This window comes from Rhineura floridana, chromosome 11 (genome assembly GCF_030035675.1).
Source record: "Rhineura floridana isolate rRhiFlo1 chromosome 11, rRhiFlo1.hap2, whole genome shotgun sequence".
Lineage (NCBI taxonomy): Eukaryota > Metazoa > Chordata > Lepidosauria > Squamata > Rhineuridae > Rhineura > Rhineura floridana.
The window spans coordinates 17,114,491-17,130,506 of record NC_084490.1 but is presented as its reverse complement, the minus strand read 5'-3'; the positions used below and the strand labels follow the sequence as shown (position 1 = coordinate 17,130,506).

Sequence of the window (16,016 nt, the reverse complement as noted above, 5' to 3'; positions counted from 1 at the left end):
GGAGGGCTTTGGGCCTCCCTTTTGGATTGGGACAAACAAAGTATGTCTTTGTGCCCCTCCCTTGCACAGTGTGAATGTATGGGGGTGTGGGTGTATAAATATATGGAATGCATTACCACAAGTAATGCACCACAACTGTAAGTATGCACAGGATAGGTCTACCGGTAGCCCTTACTGGTTATAGCCAGAAGGTTCACCACCTACAGTGGGCTACGTCGCTATCACTATTGAATGCTGAGCGAGATGTCACTGTTGCTCTGAGCCACATGAAAAATTCTTAGGTGCTGAGAATATATCCTTTTTTAAACAGTTCCTCTCTCTAAGCTACAGGTTGGACTATTATGAGTTACCCTCCCAGTATGATATAGTATTCCATATCGGGATGGAGGAGGAAGTATGCCTATGGTGCTGCTTGCAACCTGGTTGCTTATGGCAAGGGAACTCATCTGTAATTTCCTTTCAAACCAGTAGTAGCCAGTCTGCAGCCCCTCTGCCACAAACACTTCCTAATAAGGGGCAATCATCTCCCATTCCTTTTTAATGTAAATGACATACGGTGTATTGTAAAACTGGGTAGGCGGTGTGTTGTCATTGATCCAATAGATTCATCAATCCATGCTGCAATCTGTGACTGCATGGGGTTGTATTCCATATAATTGCCAACTCCATTCTCTCCACCCTAATCCCGTAGGTTGCTCAAGCATTAGAAGATTTTAGGGGACAGTGATGAAGATGTGGTATGATAGCCAGAAATGAGCCATTTTGGGGCTCCTTCCAGGTTGCATTCTAATTTTTCTCCGTGCTCAATACAACAGCCACATCTTGTCCATCACAACCCTTTCAAAAAAAGGAAATGTCGCTAGATCTTGTGTGGCCTGAATTATGTAAGATGGGTTCTCAAACTGGTCTGTGGACAACCAGGGGACCACGAGCTTCATTCAGGTGGTTCACGGACCGTCCATATTAAATATTCATATTGATTTTTAATTGTATTTTATTGTTGCTTTCATTTCTTACATTGCATTTTGTTGTATTACAATTTGAATTCTATGGAATGCAAACTAATACAATAAAATACAAGAAATAAAAGAAGCAATAAAAATAGAATTAAAAATCCTACATCATCTAGCACAGTACATCACAATTAATACAACAGGCAGAAAAATCATGAATGCTAAAGTCTCTCCCCTGTTTCCCCACTTTGGGAAGAACGAACCATGGAGACTTGTTCTATCTGAGGAGGGGATCAGTTTTGCAGAAACAGGCAACCAGCCAAAAGCTTTCCTTTTTTAAAAAATCACCCAGATACCTGGTTCAGCTTGGGCTGAAGCTCAGGTTCGGAGCATGAAATATTGGGACGTGTAGAATTCCTTACGCTTGTCATTTACACTCCACTGGGTACTTGCACATGGAATCAGGTGGGAAGAACTTCTAGGAAGGCAGGAATCCTGCAGTTTTCCATTTAGAAACAATTTGGGATCATGACTCCCAAGCTTAAAATGTAAGTATATGGTCACTTAAGTGTGGTACAGAATTATCTGGAAGAGCAAGATGAACCTCTGTATTTCTAGCTCCTTTGTATGATTTTAAACAATCATATAGATTAATAAGGGTTCCCAATTGTAAAAAAAAAAGCTATTTCCCCATAGTATTTTGTAACAAGTGATTTTTACCATTTGTGACCCTTGCCAAACACTTTGAAGCTAGTCTTTCAAAGTGGGTAAACTGGGCTTCATCCATTGTTTTGTAATCGGAATACAGACTGTAACAATTAGATTATTTATTAAACATTGTTGCTTTTATAATATGTTGCCAAAATAATCCCAATAACATACTTTCTGGTCTCCAAGGTAATGCTTATATTTAATTATTAAAGCAAGAAATTTTCAAATAATTAATTACATTTATTACATATGAATACTGTGTTTTCTTCATTGCAACCTGAACATTCCAAAGTTGCTAATGCCACAATTCTAGTTCAATGGGACTTAGTCACAAATGGGTATAGGATTGCATCCTAAACTATGCATAACTTCAGTGGTGTCTGATACCAAAAGACCATGAAAAAGTATCTCCAGTGTGAAATTGTTAAGAATTTTGGGGCCCATTCAAAATTTTACACATTTAAAAATATATATAATTAGTTGGATATCACCTAGTAATTACAAAAGGAAATCTAAGTACTAGTCCAAGTAAAGCTATTGATTTGAATGGGTCTACTCTGTGGATGACCTAAATTGGATATAATCCCATGCCAATTGGTTATATTGTGGAAATGAGGTGGAGTCCTCATAATGCATCTTCAAAAGTTCTGCATATTCAATAGGTTCTTTCAGAACTGGATGTTGTTTGTGGAACATGTGGCTTTTTTCTCTTAATTATGAAAATAAAAATTATTAATATATAAGGATTACCTGAAAGAAAAACGTGACCGTTGAAGGGATTTGGTGAATTATTCTAAGATACCTAGTTCCAGAACACAACAGGCAGAGCTTGCATTTGTAGATGCAACAGGAGAGCTAGAAATAACCCTCTAATGGAGAACATAATGCCTCTTGTAATAGGCCATGTTAAACTAGGCAGTCCTGTATGGTGTGGCTCGGTGTAAACAGCATCCTATGTTCATCAGTTTATATAAAAATGCTTTAAAAACAGCATACATATACTAACAGGCTGCAGTCCAACCCAGAATCATGCTTAAATCCAGTCCTTCAATGGGCTTGTGCACTTTAAATTGTGGCAGCATATCAATATCTTAAGTGACACAGAAATGTCAAAATCAACCAAAGGGTCAGTTTTTGGTTGTGTTCCTTGTACAAAATAATTTTGAACCTTAGCAGGCTGATTTTTTCCCCAGCTTTGACACATGAGGGTAATGGATGTAGTCACTGTTCTTGCTGCCTCTGGGCAGACAACCAGGTTTGCATAGTTGTTTTCTATAGCACCTTACAGGCTAACATTTTTATTATAGCACATGAGCTCATGTAGGCTGCATGTGAAATGGCAGACATAACAGGTACGGACCAGTGTTGTCTTTCATTGTGCCAACAAAATGGGGGGCGGGCTGGATAACCGCTTGTGAGCTGCAGGTTAGCCATCCAGGGTGCATAGGACTGCAGCTTAAATAAATGAAAAGCTAGTGTATATTCACCGTAACATTGGTTTGTTAAATGGTGCTAATGTTTAACATCGGTAAAAATTTGCTAATAATACAGCCTTACTATGCAATCCCAAACATGCTTCTTCAGAAGCTAGTCTACTGAATTCAATTCAATTTCGTAATAAATGTTTAGAACTGCAGCATTAACTATGTCCATCCTCACAAGGTAGCTGCTATTATTCAGTTTTCCCGACACAGGAAGGGAGGATGAGTAAAAGCAATTAGCCTGTAACCAACAGTCCATGACAAAGGTAGAACTTGAACACAGGCCTCTTGCACGTTAAGTCAACCCTAGCCACTGTTTTTCTCCATCCATCCCATTGTTTTATAGTTCTTGAACAGGCTCACCACAGAACTATCCATAAGTGAAGTGAATGACTGAAGACAAATGTTTATAAATTTCCACCACCACCGTTTTTATTTATAAATAAAAATTACATATTAAAGCAATAAATAAGCACAATAATAAAAACAATATAAGAACAGATTAAAACAAGTTTACAAGCAGGGAAATGCATCATTAGTGATCCTAAATACATCTACTCAAAAGCAAAACCCATTGAGTTCAACGAGGCTTACTGCCATGTAAGTGTGTATAGGATTGCGGCCTTGATTAAAGCTTTGTTAAATAAAAAGGTCTGTGCTATACCTAAAATAGGAAAAGAGCTTCGAAATAAAGCTGCTTAAATGGAAATGGACTGCCTTCAAGTCAATCCCGACTTATGCAGAGCTTGGAAAAGTTACTTTTTTGAACTACAACTCCCATCAGCCTAATCCAGTGGCCATGCTGGCTGGGCCTGATGGGAGTTGTAGTTCAAAAAAGTAACTTTTCCAAGCTCTGCTGATGACAACCCTATGAATAGAGTGTTCATGGTAAGGGGTATTGAGAGGTGGTTTACCATTGCCTTCCTCTGAAGCGGAGAGGCAGTGACTGGCCCAAGGTCACCCAGTGAGCTTCATGGCTGTGTGGGGATTCAAACCCTGGTCTCCCAGGACGTAGTCCAGCACCTTAGCCACTACACCACACTGGCTCTCAAAGCTGATTATATTTGTTTTAATTTAAATACCAGTGGGGTTTTCCCCAACTAATTTAACTATGCCAATTTTTAAAGTCAAAATGTAGAATTTGTTCTCTTTTGAGCAATATGATTTCAATCTGAAACTCCTTGAGGCTTAGCAGTTCTAAATGCAAATTATCACGTTTTTTTAAAAATCAGTGCACTGGAAGTTTGCTGGAATCAACACGTTAAAGTTTTGAAATGAGCTTGAAATGTTGCTAACGTTTTGCATCCCTCTCCATGTCACGATGCAAACACTCCTCTGTAACAGTATCCCTTGAAACTTTCCTGACTTTTAAAGTCACTTCTGAAATATTTGTGAGTTATATGCGAAGCATGTTTTGACACGCCAGTAGAGCCTTTCCTCATTCATAAGCACAGAATACATCTTTATGGACTACATTCGAATGGCCGCGCCAGCCCACCCAGCGAAGAGTCGGAACAATCTCTCATTAAGGAGAATTTGAGTCTTATTTTCCTCTCCCCACTCTCTTCCTTCACGAGACGGTCCAAAAGAGACTGCAAACCCCAGCATTCCCTAGGACTCAGTTTCCCAACATGCTCTTCGCCTACGACGGCCTTTCCCTGCCTGAGCGGGTTGAGTCCCGTATCCCTGATTGTTAGAGAAAAGAGTGCCGTCTTCCGCAATTCCTTTGGCCCAGCCTGTCATTGGGACTCCATCAGCCTCCAACACTCCGTATGACGTGCTTGTGAGACACCTTCGGTTTGAGTTTCTCTCTCCTCTCCCCCCGCCCCGCTTTCGCGTTGTCTTAGCGCTCGCGAGATTTGTGTGCCGAGGCAGGCGGGTGGAGGGAGCAGTGGGAGGAGGGAGGGGTTGGCCCTGGCGCTTGGTGGTGGCGGCCGCCATTTTGCCGCGGCGGGTCGGGTCTGGCTCGGCGGGGCCTGGTTAGGGATCAGCATCCGGGTGGGAGGGGTCGGCGACGTGCCAAGCAGCACCGGCGAAGGCCACGCAAAGGGAGAAGCCGGGCGGGAGCGGCCTGGGGGCCACGGATGGCGGCGGATTCTATCCGGCCGAGGCGGCGGCGCTGGGGCTGAGGCGGCGGCAGGAGGAGGCGGGGCAGGAGGCACCTCCCCTCCCTCCTCACTCCTCCCCCCTCCCACCCAGGTAAGATGGCGGACCGGCCGGGGCTGTTCTACTCTCGCTCACACCCACCTCCCCGGAGGGTTACGAGACTCTGCTTCGAGTCGGAAGGGAAAAGTGAGAAACAGATAAGAGCGCGCGCGTGTGGCGTCTGCGGCAGCGCGCGTCCTGTCCCCCCTTCCATTGGTGATCCCCCCCCATAGAGGGCGCAGTAATGGAGAGTGGTGGAGCGGGAAATAAAAGAAATGAGCCAATGTGAGAGCCGCAAGCGCTGCCTCAGCCAACAGCCGTTCTGAGTGTCGGCCTATTATTACTTCACCGACTGCGCTCTTCCCCTCCCCCGTCACCTCGTCTTCCTCGCGCGCGCCAGAAACCGACCAACCAACTGCCGCCTTCTCTTCAGTGGGTGGGGGAGGGGCGAGCGGGGGACTTAGGGACAGGGCTAGGGAGGGACGGGCGCGTGGGAGGGAGGGTTTGGGGAAACTAGGGCGGGGTCAAGGGGTCAAAGGGGAAAAGTGGGAAGGATTGGGGTGACAAAGGGATTGAAGGGGGAACAAATCAAAGGACATCGAACTTGTGCTGAAAAAGAAACAAGGGGTTAAAGTGGGACTCAAATGGTTAGGGTACAAATAAATAAATACAAGATTTCAAGGAATAAGCTTTGCATTTAGGGACTGAAGATCAGAGGGTGGCAAGTTCAAACAGAATTCGGGTAACTGGGACTTAAGGGGTTCCAGAGCTTTAGGGTTTGGGTGGATAGAGATAACGCATGGTAAGGTGAGGTGGGTTTTATTTACTTAACACAATCAAGTGGTGTAGAAAGTTTTGAAAGAAGCAGAAGGTATAGTCATGGAATCGGATGAGGGTCATGTTGAAGCTCAGGGTGAAAGCAAAGGAGATGAGGCAGTAGTGAATGAAGAGACCACAGTGGAAAGACCTGACATTGAGGTGGATGGAGAGATACCAGGATTGCTGCCAGAGACATCAGTGGGTCAGAAGGTTGAGGACTTAGTGGGAGCAAGTCAGATAACAGCAGCGGAGGATACTGGAAAAGAGGATGTGGCATTGGCATCTGGAGAGTTGATGGGACCAGACCAGGATGCATTTGGAGACTTAGCAAAACTGAATCAGGGGGAGGTTGGGGATGCACAGGAAGGAGAGATGGCTTTAGGAATAGCTGGGGAAAAGGTTGAGGAGGTGATAGAACTGGGTCTGGGGAAAGCAGAAGATTTGGAGAGACTGGACCTTGGGGAACCTGAACTTAAGAGTAGTGGAGAAACAGGGGAAGTGAAGGAGTCAGGAGAACCAAATCTGGAGGAAACCATTGTATTTGGGAGCCCGGATGAGGGGGGAGCTGAGAGGAAGACTGGAGAAGGAATAGATCAGTGGGAGAAAAAGGAGTGTGTGCATGTGAAAGAAAAGATGGTTGGAGAGGGTGAAATGGTTCTAGAAGTGGGGGAGAGGGAGGTGGTGGAGTTGGCAGAGCCAAACCATGGGGAGAAAATGGATTTGGTGAAAGAAGCCCATGCACATGCTGAAGAGAGTAGCGAAAAGGGAGATGAGCGCAAGTTGATTGGATTAGATGAGAGGGATGTTGAGGAGACAACTGAGAGGGAAGATGTCGCAATGGGGGTGGCTGAAGAGATGCCAGAATTAGACCAGAAGGAGATGGAGGGAGAGAGCGGCAAGGAAGCTGATGAATCAGCAGAACATCTGGGAGAAGTTGAGGTGTTGTCAGGACCGGGTCAAGGGGAGGTCACTGGAGAGGAAGAGGATGTGGCATCCACAGTGGACCAAGGAGAAACTGAGGAGGTGCCAGGTGTAGATGAGAGAGAGAGAGAGGAAGTGACCGCAGAGGAAGGCGCAGTGTTAGCAATGGATCAGAGGGAAACCGAAGAGTTGGTAGGACTAGGTCAGGAGGAAGTTGAAGTGTTGACTGGAGAGAAGGGATCAGCTTTGGATGAGGGCAAGGCCGAGATGTTGGCTGGACCAGGAGAGGAGGGATTCAATGAGGCAATGGAAAGGGAAATTATGGCACCTGGGGCAGATCAGAGAGAGGCAGAGGAAGATACACCATCAGCTGGGGGTCAGGGAGAGGTTGAAGACCTGGTGAGGGTAAGTAGAGGAGAGAGAGAGGAGGTGGCACCAGCAGTGGATCAGGGGAAAGCTGAAGTCCTAGGAGAAGATGTGAGGGAAGCAGAGGAGGTGAGTGCCAAGGGAGAGGCAGTAGTGGCTGAGAAGGAGACTGAACATTTGGTGGAAGGAAGTCAGCGAGATGTTGAGGAAAAAGGTGTGGCATCAGCACTAGATCAGGAGAAAGCTGAAGAGGCACCAGAAACAAATGAAAAAGAGACAGAAGAGGTGACTCCAGAGGAAGAAGTGGCATCAGTAACAGATCAAAAAGTGGTTGCGGATTTGGCTGGAGCAAGTCAGGGTGAGACTGAGGAGGGTATGGCACCAGTTGTGGAACAGGTGGAAGCTAAGAGGGTTCCAGGAGAAGAGCAGATGGAGGCAGAGGTAGTGACTGTCATGGGAGATGTGGCTGAGGGTTTGGTAGTGACTGAGAAGGTGCCAGGAGAAGAGCAGATGGAGGCAGAGGTGGTGACTGTCATGGGAGATGTGGCTGAGGGTTTGGTAGTGACTGAGAGGGTGCCAGAAGAGCAGATGGAGGCAGAGGTGGTGACTGCCATGGGAGATGTGGCTGAGGGTTTGGTAGTGACTGAGAAGGTGCCAGGAGAAGAGCAGATGGAGGCAGAGGTGGTGACTGCCATGGGAGATGTGGCTGAGGGTTTGGTAGTGACTGAGAAGGTGCCAGGAGAAGAGCAGATGGAGGCAGTGGTGGTGACTGTCATGGGAGATGTGGCTGAGGGTTTGGTAGTGACTGAGAAGGTGCCAGGAGAAGAGCAGATGGAGGCAGAGGTGGTGACTGTCATGGGAGATGTGGCTGAGGGTTTGGTAGTGACTGAGAAGGTGCCAGGAGAAGAGCAGATGGAGGCAGAGGTGGTGACTGTCATGGGAGATGTGGCTGAGGGTTTGGTAGTGACTGAGAAGGTGCCAGGAGAAGAGCAGATGGAGGCAGAGGTGGTGACTGCCATGGGAGATGTGGCTGAGGGTTTGGTAGTGACAAGTCTGGGAGAGACTGTGGAGGTGACTGGCAAGGAGGATACGCCACTAGTAGTGGGTGGTGGCGTGGCTGAAGAAGTGCTAGGAGCAGATGAGAGGAAGGTAGATGGAGAAATGGAATTGACAGTGTGGCAGGGAGAAGCAAGGGAGGTAGTGGGAGCACCCAGAGCACTAGAAGAAACTGGAGGTCAGGAGGAAATACCTGTACAAAGTCAGGAGAAGGGGGCTAAAGAAGAGATGAGACTAGGAACTAGTCAGGAGAAAGTTGGAGAATTAACAGGACCTGAACAGATGGTGACAAAAGATCTCATAGGACTTGGTCAGGGTGAAGCAGAGCAGTTGGGTTCAGCTAGGATGGTTGTTAAGGAGGAAACTCGAGAGGAAGAAGAAGCATTAGCAGTGGATCAGGGTGAGGCTAAGGAGTGGGCGCGATCATATCAGGGGCAAACAGCAGAGGGTACAGGTGGAGATGAGAAGGCACTGAGTCAGTATCAGCAAGATGCTATGGAAAGAAAGGTACCCTCTCGGGAGAAGACATTAGCTTGGAGCCCAGAAGTGGAAGAGCATTTGGGAGGACCAACTCAAGAAATGGCAGGGGTGCCTTCAGGGGAGGGGATACACCGATTGGGTCAAAGGGCAAAACCAAGTCAAGATGAGGCTGCAGCGTTGGCCAGAGTAGGATGGAGGGCATCAGATTTGGGCTTGGGCCGAGGTCATATAGAAGCACAGTTAACAGGATCAAGCCTGAGAGTGTCTGAAGAATTGGATAGATCAGGTTCCTCAGTGATGTCATCGCATTTGTTGCAGCGCAGTGCCATAGGAAGTCCAAAGCAAATTCACAGAGAGAAGGGGAAAAGAATTTCAGGATTGGCAGGACTGCGGCAAGGGCCGATATTGGTAGCGCATCGTGGGGCGACACGGTCAGCAGGAGCCCGTCATGGAGTACTGGAACACATAGCTCCGGGTTTGATTGTGACCAGCTTAACCGCACAGGCTGAGCAAAGGGGATTAATCAAACAGGCCCGTACGCAGCAGAAAGTGGGTGTGTTAGAACAGAGGGAGACACGATCAGCTGAGTTGGGGTCTCATGAGACAAGGATTAAGGTGGGTGAGCCAGTGGTCCTCATGGGGTACAGAATTGGACGGGAAGGGATGTCATGTTTCTCTGAGGCAGAGAATAGGACAGGGGACTTTCAGCAGGTACCTGTAATGGAGGAGGCAGGAAAGAGACCTGATGAGGGGCAGGCAGAACCCCCCAGGCTGGAACAGGACGTTAGGGAGTCGAAGATACTGACCAATGGTGCTGATGACATAGCAAGGCAACGTCTGGAAGAAATGCACTTGTCATGGCTTGGTAGGCCATTGTCCCGAGATTATGCAATAACACGACCAAGTTCTGGTTGGACTGCAGGAATAGGACCAGGGCATGGGCTCACTTTAGGGTCACTGCGGGCAGGAATAACAGAACGAATTAACATGATGGTGGTAGGTCAGGGAGCAACCAAGTCAGCAGGACAGAGTCCTGAGCCATCACCGTCTAGATTGGGGAGAAGGGTGTTTGGGCTTACAAGCAGGTCAGCAGATGTGCACTGGCTGAAGGAGGTGTTGGGATCGGGGCAGACAGTGTCTCGACTCTCTGTAGCAGGTCATGCCTCAAGCTCAAAAGAAGGGAGTCCTGTCTTGATGACAGAGAGGCGAAGTCCGGGCCTGTTAACAGGAAAGCAAGAGTTGAAAGATTGGCGGGATGGGGTGATGGGAATTGCAATTAAAAGATACAATGCAATGAGGCTGGCAATGTGGGGCGAAGGCCCAGTTGGTTTGCATGTGAAGGGGATGAAGGTAGCTGGAGGTTCAGAGGGTGTTTCAATGGGTACTGCTAAGACTAGTTCCATTCTGGGACAGGTTGAACGGAAGGTGCTGAGGCTGGCTCAGCATGTGAAGAGTGAGACTGTGTCAGGATTGGAAGTGGAGGGACAGGGGCTGGCTGATAGGTTGAAGCAAGATATGGAGCCAGCAGGGTCAGGACAGGGAAGTAGAATTACAAGGTAACTAGGTTGTGGAAAAGAACAAAGTGTGTTGTAGGATACTGGGATATTTATGAGCTAAGGGAAAATGGAGGTTATATAAATGCAATTTAAGGCGGAGAGTTAATAGGAAATTATAGCAATAGAGTTCAGTTGCAGAATCTCAGCTTGCAGGACAGGTGACTTTGTAGAGATCTGTGGAAAGAGAATGAAGCCAAGAAGGGAAAGAAACTCTGGGAGAATGATATGAGGGTGATGAGCAGAATATTGACACTTCTGGAGCAAAGGTGCGTGCATAAGAAGTAAAATATAAGACAGACAAGCCACTGTGAAAATGTGGGGCTCTGGCTACCTGGGCTTGGTCATGAGTGAAGAAAACGCTCTTCCAGACAACTCGGAATCCAGGAAGGGGAAGCAGAAGTGAAGGAAACCCTAGTGGCTCTCCCAACAGCACCCCAAACAGGTTCCTGCCTCTTTTCATAGGCTTGGATTTGGTAGCTGGTGCTTACATTAAAACTCTCCACTGCAACCCGTGGCCAGGCTATTCCTGTGCTGTCCACGTTACAATCATGGAGAGATAGGGTTTGATCTACCCTTTGGCAGAGCCATTGGGGGTGGAGTGAGGATCCCACGGTATGAAGGATCCTCGGCTAAAGAAACAGACAGTTGCATGGTTAGCACAAAAAAAGTCCTCTTCCCTGGACTGACAATCCCATCTCTTTTCAGGAGTAGTCTTCTCCAGGAAAGCGAAACCCTGGAAGTACAGCCTGACAAGCAAGAGGAGTTCTCAGCTCACACAGGTACAGGTGCAAATGAATATCACTGAGGAATTGGCACAAGGGTCTTCATATAGGAACACCTAGGAAATAGAAATCCTTGGCTGTTTTTCTGAGCTCAGTGTTGGATTCATTTTCTTTCTGAAATGCTCTTTCTGCTCCCAACATCCATACTGGGCTAGAATTTATGATGTACTAGGATCTGGCTTTGCCATCTTTGCTTGTTGAGGTATTATAGAGGGGCATGACAACCTACTTCAACCCAAAGACAGGAAATAAATTTTACACGCTTTTTAACTAATACACCTCTACAACTCCCTAGAATTTTTTTGGAAAGACTTCGCACTTAATGCTAAATAGTAGAATATGCAATCTTCTTCAGTGGAGGAAAGTATCCTTGCATGTGTGGATCCTCCCACTTGCTCTGGTAGGCAGGGTTAACTTCTTTTGTGTCCCTGCTATGTTCTAAATATTAGAGTTTCAAATGCAGACTTTGAGAGGAGATGGTTGTTGTGTTCCATTTTTAAGTGACAAGTGGAAAACAAAATTATCATTATAGTTTTGTTGATTAAAACGTTATCCAGAAATTTGGTCTATATCAGAAAATTTATGCTTGTTTGTACAGACTTTGTGGAAGGTATTTGTGATAGCTGCTGTGCCGGATGTATCAATGTATGGCAATGCTTCTCACATTTTCTACTCTGCTCTGCCAGAGGACCTATCTTTTGTAGATTGTAAAGTTGGGGAGGCTAATTCCCAGTTTGCAAAGTATTTAGCCCCCCTTCCCCCAAGATCCCACTGATTTGGGAAGAGGCAGCAAAAAGAAAAAAACACTAAAATGGACACAGTACTGGGATGGGCAAAGTCTAGTGCACTGATGGGGAGGCACATTGCCCTCTCTCCAGTAATCAGATACATTATTTGATGAGTGGAGAGGGGGCGATAATCCCCCCCGATTAGCTGGTGGGGGGCTTGTGTCTAATTTGTGCATGTGAGAGTGTTTGTGTTAGAACCCACGTTTGGCCACACCCACTGCTGTCATGTGCCAGTTGGCCCAAGAAGAATGCTGTAAGAACTCTGCATAAGGAATGTGTCATTCTGTATGGTGCTCTGTACTCCACTGAATACAAATAATGGCCAGATTATGCAAGGTATTGGAGATCTGTGATTGGATTTTGATTGAGACCATTGGGGATGTGAGTTGGCCGTTTCTTCCTATATCATTTTCCAAATAACTTCCCCCCCCCACTGCCACCATGAGTCCCACGTACAGATTCCCCTCGCCCGTCAGCAGAAACATCTGTGTACCAAGAACCAGCATCACTACCCAGTATCCTGGGACAGCTGCTAGACCCCAGCACTCTGTCAGGGCTCCTTGCTGATGCCTACCCTTGTCACTCCATCCTTTTATATTTTCTTTACAGTGCTAAACACCAGCCATCCAAGCAGCTGCCATTTTTGTATCCCACAGTGCCTTCAGTGTAGCCTCACTGCAGGGTGCTGTGGGACCGTCAGTTAGAGGAGCACTGTTGCCTGCTAAGTCTGCTGGGGGGGGGTAGTTCCCATCAGGGGATTATGCTGAGGGTGCCCTCAAGTCTCCAGCTGGCCTTGTGTGCACTTACGTGTTTTCTCTAATGCTGCAAATAGCAGCTTCCTCGGAGAGGGGGAATGATTTTCATTGAAAAAGTGGTCTGGGTGATTAGCCCTCTACCTCCATCACTGTAGTCATGATTCAAGTCATTTCCACTCTCAGATGCTTTTTTGCAAAAGTGCAGAGACAGAAGATTTGATCAGCTGCGAACTGTTTGGTTTAAGTTTACTCTCTGTAGTTAATAGCTGCTGTTAAGGTGCATCACTTTTCTCCTCTAATTTTTAGTGCTTTCCTGTGCTTTAAAAGAAAATAAAATTATAGGCAGAGAGCATTTTAATTTCATTTGGATGTGTTAATTTCACTTTCTCTGAAATCTTCCTTTTAGCCTGTTGTGGAGTGGCTCTTTTTCAGGTCTTTTCAGCCTGGTTCTGATCACAATATGACTGATTTCTCTTCATGAATCTCTTTAGCTAATTCTGAGACAGGCAGTCCCGAGCGCAGGCTGGGCTGCCAAGGAACCCAGGAGCTGGACGGCTCGTCCCAGTGGCTGGCTGACCAGAATGAGGCCGGATCCCAGCATGCACTGGAGCAGGAAGCCAACACTACAACCACAAACGAAGTTATTGGGACGAGAGGCAAAGAGCAAGAGAGAATTAAAATGCAGAGCAGCTCTCCCCGACAGCACCATGCACTGCACACACAGGTAGAGTTGGAGGTGCGGGGAATCCCAGTGCGAGGCCCTGTATTGAAGGCCACTTACTGGATTACAACTTTAAAGGGCACTGGTAGTTTGACAGGGGCCATCAAAAGGGATTCTGATTGTTGTAATGAAGTACATGGGGGCATGTTGTGCTACAAAGGGTAGCTTTAGGGGTAGAACAAGGAAGCTCTTCTCCGATGGTTGACCCAGAGAAGCTGCCTGGGCAGTTCGGTTTCTCTCTAACATTAAGGCTGTGCTGACCTTCTGCTCTTGTCTGTCTTCTCATGTTCATCTCAGACTGCATCAGACAGAATGACAGGCAGTAACCCAGTGTCACCAGCCTCCTCAGGCTCACCTGCCTCAACTGGCAGCATCTCACCACCACATCTCACCCACGACTCCTCTCTGGACAGTCACCTAGGTTTTGATGTTCCCAAGACACATAACAGAGCTCTTGTATCGCCTGGAATGTACACCTCCCCTGACCCAGCGAGCATGTGGGACAAGACACATGCGGAGATTGCCGAGCAGGCCAAGCACGTAAGCCACATGTGGCCCAGGGATCATTAGGCCCTTTCTGTCCTCTTGGTTTGGGCATTAACATCCACAATCTTAAGTGTATGGACTGCAGTCAGTACTTCCAAGTTGTAGTGCACAAGGAGAGAATGTTTTGAGTTAACTGACGGATGCTGTATTTCAGGAGGCAGAGATTGAGAATCGCATTGCGGAAATGAAGAAGGAAGGTTTCTGGTCTCTGAAAAGACTATTGAAGGTTCCTGAGCCAGTCCGGCCCAAAGTGCACTGGGATTACCTTTGCGAGGAGATGCAGTGGCTGTCTGCTGACTTCGCTCAAGAGCGCCGATGGAAGAGGGGTGTTGCAAGGAAGGTGAGTCCCTCAATCTTGATGGAACTGACCATCTGTCTCCAAACTTTTGCCCTTGTTCTTTCAGCCACTTTTCAGCCGTGCAGCATTCTAATCTCTAGCTTTAAGAGCATTTCATCATGACACCTAAGGCATCTTGTGCTATTGCAGAAAAGCAATGTAATGTGTTTGCCCCTCAAGGAATTCCATCCACGGAGCCTTTAGTGAAGTAGAGCTAGCTCTTCCCTACAACCCAGATTTAGGATGGACTATTTAGAGCCACAGAGATCTGTGATGGCTTGTGATTACTGTTTTGATCCCTCTCTCCTGTGTTGCATGAAGGTGGTGCGTATGGTGATCAGGCACCATGAAGAGCAGAAGCAAAAAGAAGAACGAGCCAAACGGGAGGAGCAGGCCAAGCTGCGCCGTATTGCTTCGTCCATCGCCAAAGAGGTCAAGCAGTTCTGGAGCAATGTAGAGAAGGTATGTGAAGCACCTGTCTGGCATCATGAAAGCAGCATGCAGGCATTGCTGGCCTATCCATACACTGAATAAAGGAGCCTCCCCTCTCCAGCCAAGTGTCTGTCTGCCTCTACTCTATCCTGCCTAATCAAGAATACAATGGATTCATCCATGAAAGGGTTCACTGTATGCTAAAAGGCTTTAAGCTAGAACTGTACCTCTTGATGATGGATTTACTTAGAAAATTCCTTTCAGTCCTTCTCTTTTTTAAAATTGTATTTTTATATAGACAAACTACATAAAACTAAACATAGCAAATATATAATTTCTCATACATAAAGTGTGTAGTAGTTAGTTAGAGGTTTTGTCCAGTATATACTTACATTCACTTTCAGTCCTTTGGTATAAACTGGGTTCATACAAAAAAACAAACCCTTGACACTTCATACTCTATATTCTCCTACAGCAGTGGAACAAACCTTTCTGCTCCATCTCAAAACATTAGTTGCTTTTTCTTGTTCACACTTAATTGGAGTTATTGTTCCTGACCTGTTAATGTGACTAACAAAGTGGTTGTTAGCAGCATAGAACGATTAAGGAAGATTCATGGTTGCAGAGAAAATAGTTACACCATGTGAGCAGTGCTATTGAGGAGTCAGAAAACACAGTAGGTCTTTGGCCATGCAGGAATGAACTTTTTTCCTAAACCCCTCTTTCTCAGGTTGTGCAATTCAAGCAGCAGTCACGTCTGGAGGAGAAACGGAAAAAAGCCTTGGATCTGCAGCTGGACTTCATAGTGGGCCAGACAGAGAAGTACTCAGACCTACTGAGCCAGAGTCTCAACAAAACGTTTCCGGTTTCCAGCAAGACCAGTGGCTCCCATGCTGGCTCTACTGCCTCTAGCCCGCCACCCAGTCACCTCACTGAGGATGAAGGTCAGAAACTTAGACAACTCTTACTCTGAAGCTGCCAATCCCCAGCTCAGCCAGGGCCAGCTTGAGACTGAGACCCCTATCCTGTATCCCATCTTCTACCCTCCAGACCTCTCCTTTTTTAAGAAGTGAATTGAATTGCAGGTGGGAGCTTCCATGTCCATTCTCTACTCTTCTCCACCAAGCAGGGTAGAATTGTAACATGTGTTTCTTTTGAGCTCCTATC

At 46.6% G+C, this 16,016-nt stretch overlaps 1 protein-coding gene across 5 annotated transcripts in view; it reads left to right on the top strand.

Annotated features, from left to right (window-relative positions):
* Positions 1–4,812: 4,812 nt before the first annotated feature.
* The window catches only part of SRCAP (Snf2 related CREBBP activator protein), a 45,989-nt gene continuing 34,785 nt past the window's right edge, over positions 4,813–16,016 (top strand). For 3 of the 5 annotated variants that reach the window (XM_061590936.1, XM_061590933.1, XM_061590932.1), the window contains exons 1-7: positions 10,531–10,754; positions 11,194–11,267; positions 13,305–13,537; positions 13,832–14,074; positions 14,235–14,420; positions 14,739–14,879; positions 15,580–15,793. In XM_061590936.1, the coding sequence (XP_061446920.1) occupies positions 10,714–10,754; positions 11,194–11,267; positions 13,305–13,537; positions 13,832–14,074; positions 14,235–14,420; positions 14,739–14,879; positions 15,580–15,793 (1,132 nt within the window). In that variant the 5' untranslated portion in view covers positions 10,531–10,713. Of the gene's footprint in view, positions 4,929–10,530; positions 10,755–11,193; positions 11,268–13,304; positions 13,538–13,831; positions 14,075–14,234; positions 14,421–14,738; positions 14,880–15,579; positions 15,794–16,016 lie in introns of those variants that run through there. The other 2 variants (XM_061590934.1, XM_061590935.1) reach the window with 2 other exon arrangements.